At 36.4% G+C, this 6,633-nt stretch overlaps 1 protein-coding gene across 3 annotated transcripts in view; it reads right to left on the bottom strand.

The window, feature by feature from the left end:
• Positions 1 to 6,633, bottom strand: part of FAT4 (FAT atypical cadherin 4) — a 170,325-nt gene that overhangs the window by 95,006 nt on the left and 68,686 nt on the right. For all 3 annotated transcript variants that reach the window (XM_024745170.1, XM_024745169.1, XM_024745171.1), the window contains exon 2: positions 2,522 to 2,653. In XM_024745170.1, the coding sequence (XP_024600938.1) occupies positions 2,522 to 2,653 (132 nt within the window). The remainder of the gene's footprint in view (positions 1 to 2,521; positions 2,654 to 6,633) is intronic.

Here is a 6,633-nt window from a genome sequence, read left to right as displayed (position 1 = left end):
TATTCCTGCTTTATAACTTTACCCATTTCTGCCCCTTTAACTCCCCACCCTTTCTCACCTCAAATGCACTTCTTGCATATCCTAGCTATCATCACCTTACATTTAGTAATTTAAAAAGAAAAACTGGAATATCTCAGGATAACACCAGCATGGTTACTTACATTTTTTTAACTTAAAAAACAAAACTCAATAGAAATAAAACAAGTACACTAAAACCGTGTTGACGTAAATACCTAGAGACATAAGGACTTTCCCAGCCTTCTTCAAATTTCATCATAAATATAAACACATCTCAAAAGATGAACTTGAAGACAATGCAAGTGTGTGTGGGCATACACACAAACAGAAAAGTTAAAGAGAGAAAAATAAACACGCAGGTAGCACTGCATTTGTATTAACCCTTCTCTGTCATATCGTGAAAAGAAAAAGTAGAGGGGAAAATAAAATTATAACAGTATCAACGTAATAGTATTAAAAGGGTTGAATGTTGGCATCTCTTTCAAATAATCAGTTCTTAAGAGACTAGTGTATCCCATCGGAATATATATATATATATTATAATTAACATATTATTGCTTCCTGCCTTGGATAAATCACTTGAAATAAATGAGGTTTATTTGTTCTGTTTCTACAGAGAGTATAGCTAACAGAGCAGTTGTTACAATTACAATTATTTGATGTATTGATTGTGTAGGCTTATAGCAATTGCATGAGCTTCTTTTCTGTTGTTGATTTTTAGTTAGTTTGCTAAATAAGAGATAATGAAATTTTATGAATTGAGCTATCCAAATATATATTATCAATGATGAGCTTTAAGGAAATGCAGTATTTACTAAATTATAGTTGATGATATTTCATATCTATCAATAATAATAGACATATTCTGCACACGACTCTTAATGGTAACTGGAATTGGGAATAAACTTTTCTCTATATAAAACTGAGTAGGAGGTACTAAACTTGAAACACCAAATCTTTTTCAGTAGAAAACTACAATTACCTAAATGCCCTTGCTTTATTTTTTTTCTTTTTCCTTAGGAAAAAGAAATTTGGCAAAATGTATAAATGACTAAGTCATTATATTTCTGTACTGGCTGTTAAATATTAGTCTGCTATTGAATTATTTACCTTTTTTTTGTTGTTGTTTTTTGTTTTGTGGTACGCGGGCCTCTCACTGTTGTGGCCTCTCCGGGAGCACAGGCTCAGCGGCCATGGATCACGGGCCCAGCCGCTCCACGGCATGTGGGATTTTCCCGGACCGGGGCACAAACCCGTGTCCCCTGCATCGTGTCCCCTGCATCGGTAGGCGGGCTCTCAACCACTGCCCCACCAGGGAAGCCCTTTTTTTTTTTTTTTTAATTTTATTTTACTGAAGTATAGTTGATTTACAATGTTGTGTTAATTTCTGCTGCACAGCAAACTGATTCAATTATACGTATATTTATATATTCGTTTTCTTTTGTTTGTTTTTGCGGTACGCGGGCCTCTCACTGTTGTGGCCTCTCCCGTTGTGGAGCACAGGCTCCAGACGCGCAGGCTCAGCAACCATGGCTCACAGGCCCAGCCGCTCTGCGGCATGTGGGATCTTCCCAGACCGGGGCTCGAACCCGCTATTTACGTTTTTAAAGTCAAAGAAATAAGCCAAAAATCAAGTTTTCAGATACTTCTGGATTTTAATTGAGGGTAAGGAAATTAAATTATCTGACCTGTTTGGGGCTTAGCTTAAAGAGAAAGGGGATACTAGTGTAGGGGAACGTTATTCCTCTTTCCAAAACTCTAGAACATTAATTAAACCCTTTACCTAGCAAGAAGGAGAAAACAAGTGATACTATTTTTTTAATGGGAAAAATGTAAATTACAAATTATATAAGCTGCTATGCCATTTGGAGCATTAGCTAAACTTAAAATATAAATACAGAAGATAGAAATCTAGATTGTGCCCCCAAATTTCAATTTACCACTAGGAAAGAAATTTCTGTTTATTAATGGAATTGAAAACTCATTAGCTACCTAGATAATTTCCTTAAAATATATAAGGCTATAATTAAATTATATATATTTGCATATATGTATATATGCAAATTAAATGAAAAGTTGCAAGGTAACCTTAATTTTTTTTTAATTTTAAATAATTTGGTTTTTTCAATTACAAATAAAAAATAAATTCTTAGCTATATATGTTATAAGATAGCAAATGGGAGTGATACTAGCATTAAAAAATAAGATATTTCTGTAGGAATTTTTTACTATTTGAGAAATTAAAATAATTTGGCTAAGAAATCCAAAATGTAGCCAGCAATGAACTGAGTTGTTAATTGCTGATCAAAGGAAAATCATGACTAGACAGTCTTTATTTTAGCATTCCTATATCATATTTCAAGAATTACTTAATTTCTTTGGAAAAGAGCACACAACACTTAACCTTAGCTATTAGGAAATAAATGTTGTCAACATACAATAGAAATTTGATAGATCACTGGAATACTAGGTTTCAAAAATTCAGAGAGGGTGTCTGAACTACCTCGTCAGCATCCATGGCTGTTAGTTGCATAATCTTAGAGCCATCTCCAGTGTTCTCCTCCACTGTGAGATCCAGCATGTCGGTTGGGAACACTGGTGGATTGTCATTGATATCCTGAAGTGTTATTTCTACCTACAAGGAGAGAAAGAAACAATGTATGACTATTGCATATGTCTGCAAGATACCAATTAAATTGTATACCAAGAGTCTATTCAAATAGTCCTTCCAAAAAGAATCAGAACCTTCACATATGACATCAAAAACAGAAAATACCCTAGAGAAAGTTGTGAAATATTTATAGAAAAATATAAAAGCCAAATAAAGATCATTTGACTTGTTGATCGTAACTGACTTTAAATGATCAACTTGGAGTTTATAATAGAATAGGTCCATGATCAACTGTCATTTTAATCCCCAGATTTGTGCACCAGTGAAGAATTGTTGAGACTTAGGACTGTCTTTCAACCATTAAATGTTGCCTGACACACAGATGAGGTTGTATAAAATTTCTTCCTGAAATGTTTACGCATTGGCAACTAATGTCCAAAGGAAATAAAGAAGTTCACATTTTGTTTTAAGAAACACTCAGCATTTTTCCCTTTAAAGTCAACTCTCAATCTTTAGGGGAAGAAAACTACACACATCTTTTCTTTCTATTTCCACTCCTTTCAACACATCTTAATGTGACTAAAGCTAAACAATCATTCCATTCAGATGTAGCATTCATATAAATTGCAAATATTAACAGCTTTGTTTGAAAGATCCTTGTCAGAGCTTTGTTTCCCTACCTAAGAAAAATTGTTTAGAAATAACAATTTGTGAAGTTTAAATAATAACTTCAAACCATGTGTTTTCTCTTTCGAGCTATGTGCTAAAAGCTGAATATCTGATAAGAAAAGGGGAGACAGCTGCTAATAAAACTGAAAGCTTCCCCAGTTGGGTCACAAAATCAAGTCATGGAGAAAAATCCATCCATCCATTTAGCTCAGATATAACCAGGACATTTTTCTCCTAGGATGAAATGTCATCTTTTATAGTTACACTGTAAAAACTCCATCAGATCCAAGAGTGATGAGTATGAATATTAGGAGAGAGAAAAAGAATTCTGGTTTCTTCTTTTCCAGGAAGAGAGGAGGGCAGGCTTGGGTGGAGGGAGAAGTAATAGGTAGGATTGTCATTATTCTCTGGCAAGGAATGAGTGGGACATACAGGAAAGCTAGGCAAGTAAACGGATGAGCAATTGATAAAAAAGAAAAACCCAGAAAACAATGTACAAAATTCAGTACTAAATAATTATTATAGTTCCACCACTTAACAGGACAGTTTTGATCATAGCTAGTGGCTCAAATTAGTCTAGGAAGTGGTTAAGACAGCCTCAGTAGTTAGAAATCTGCCACTTCTTTTTTGGCTGACATCATTCTCTACACCACTTCCTTTAGAAAAGATCCACAATGGCTAAAACTGCAGTCTATAAGGAGCATTTCCAACTTCCTTGCAAGCTTGTAAACAACATGAGTTTTCGAATTAGAAAGACCGGAGTTCAGATTCTGTCTCTGCAACTTATTAACTGGGGAAACTCGAGCACTTAATTTCTCTGAGCCTCAGTCTCCTTATCTTAAAATTAGGATAATAACATTTATCTTGGAGCATTTTATGAAGACTAAACCTTGATGATGCTGGCAAAATGAGTAGCCAGAAGGAAGCGTTCAATAAAAAGTAGATCTTGGTTTTCAAGCTACCAAGACAGAACTAGGTGTTCCTCAGAACCAGAGAGAGACTGCATATGTGACATGCATATATGAGTGTGTGTTTATGTAAGTATATGTTCATATCTGTGGGGGGAAGGAAGAACACTAAATTGAGGGTAAAGAGAATCCAGACTGGCACCAATTAAACATGACATCAAAGATACATCAGGACCTGTACCACACACTAGAAGCATGTTGGGTGTAATAGAAAGATTCTTCATTATGAGTGCATGAACTGAACAAGACCCTTCTATATTTTAATAGTTGTAACTAACATGCACATGGCAAACACTGTTTTAAGCTATATATATGTGTACACACATATACACATGCATCCACACACACACATATATACATATAAAATCCTCAAAAGAGCCTTATGAGGCAAGTACTATTATCTTCCATTAGAGAAATGAGTTAACCAAAGGTACGTAGGTTAAGATCTAGTAAGTCAGTGTTTTCTTCACTACAATGCAAACCTGTCTTTCTCTCTCTCCACACATACCTCCCTTGCTTGTGTGTGTGTGTTCAATAAACATAATGAATCATATCTGAAAAGTATGTCACAGCTATATAAATATACTTTTACAAATGTGCATATTATTCCTGTCTGGAATTTGGAACACTAACTAGCCATATAATCTTGGGTCAGCCTATAAATATTTGTCAGAATTAAAAAAAAAATGAACTAGGTGATTCCTAGATACAGCTCTAAAAGTCTGTGATCATGTATTTCCTCTGAAATTTTGGCCAACTCCATCACTTCAGGTACAGAAAAGTATTTCCTTTTTTATTAGCAAGTATAAATTTAGTTAAATATTAATGAGCTCAAAACTAAACATTTCTGAATGTATCTAGAATCAACCAGTTATAGGCACAGATCTAGAACATCTCATCATTGGATCTGATATATGCAAAGGTTATATTTTTGGTTAAGGATACAATAGGTCATCCATTTAATAAGCCAGACTATGCTTTTTCCAAATCAGTGTCAGCTTGCCAATCAAAAAGTTGAAACTTTATATTCCTTCTTAAAGAAAAATCTGGATATTTTCTCTAACTGTCCAGTCTCTCTTCTCCACTGCACACTTCCTCAAGTATTCCTGAAAAGCGTTCAGCATGACTCCTCTAGATTCCCTCAATTGCCTGGAGTACGAATTACCTAGGAGAGGAGATTTGAACTTATTGGTGTAAGTAGGTGTCATCCTGCAATCCCTTCACTTCTGACTCGGTGTGCCATGTTTCTACTACCAAGAATTCCAAGATCATGGACCCTGTTTACCTATGAGGTGGTCACTGATTCCAATATTTATCCATGTAATATTTTAGGATCTATCACATAAAGGGTATATGTTAGTCATTAAAAGTACAGATGAGGGCTTCCCTGGTGGCGCAGTGGTTGAAAGTCCGCCTGCCGATGCAGGGGACATGGGTTCATGCCCTGTCCAGAAAGATCCCACATGCCGCAGAGTGGCTTGGCCTGTGAACCATGGCCGCTGAGCCTGCACGTCCTGTGCTCCGCAATGGGAGAGGCCACGACAGTGAGAGGCCCGCGTACCGCAAAACAAAACAAAACAAAACAAAACAAAACAAAAAACAGATGAAAATAAGACAGGCCACCATCCCTTGCAGGGAAGAAATGAAATTTGATCATGGAAATATGTACAAATAGAAACATTTACAACTACCTCCAGGAAAACATACTGTTGACATCTTGATTCCAAGAAGTTAGTTCCCCACACCATGGATAATTCTTTGAACTGCCCTGCATCTTGTCCTTGGCAGTTACCATCTCTCTTGATGAGTCCAGATCCTAACATGCACTTGGCTCACTCTCTTGGATCTGCCACCAACCTGAGAGTCTTTTTCCATTACTACTCCCTCTTTGGACTAAGATTTGGTATGATTTGTTTTGAAATATTATCATATAAAACACAGGAGTCAAACATTAAAAGTTTAGAGAAGATATCTGGAAATAAGAATTAAGACATTATAATTTTTAAAGAGTCCTTTCTGTACAAATTAGATTAGTGGTTTATTTTAAAATTCTGAGATTTAAAAACTGTCTAAGATATAATTCCTAAACTAAAAAAAGTATATGTTGGTAAATACATTCCATTCTTTTAAAAGACACACCAAAAACTACAGCGTAGGGCTTCCCTGGTGGCGCAGTGGTTGAGGGTCCACCTGCCGATGCAGGGGAGGAGGGTTCGTGCCCCGGTCCGGGAGGATCCCACGTGCCACGGAGCGGCTGGGCCCATGAGCCATGGCCGCTGGGCCTGCGCGTCTGGAGCCTGTTGCTCTGCGGCGAGGGAGGCCGCGGCAATGAGAGGCCCGCGTACCGCAAAAAAAAAAAAAAAAAAA

The sequence above is a fragment of the Neophocaena asiaeorientalis genome, unplaced genomic scaffold (genome assembly GCF_003031525.2).
Source record: "Neophocaena asiaeorientalis asiaeorientalis breed wild unplaced genomic scaffold, Neophocaena_asiaeorientalis_V1.1 scaffold65, whole genome shotgun sequence".
Taxonomy (NCBI): Eukaryota; Metazoa; Chordata; class Mammalia; order Artiodactyla; family Phocoenidae; genus Neophocaena; species Neophocaena asiaeorientalis.
This window is presented reverse-complemented; position numbering and strand designations above follow the sequence as displayed.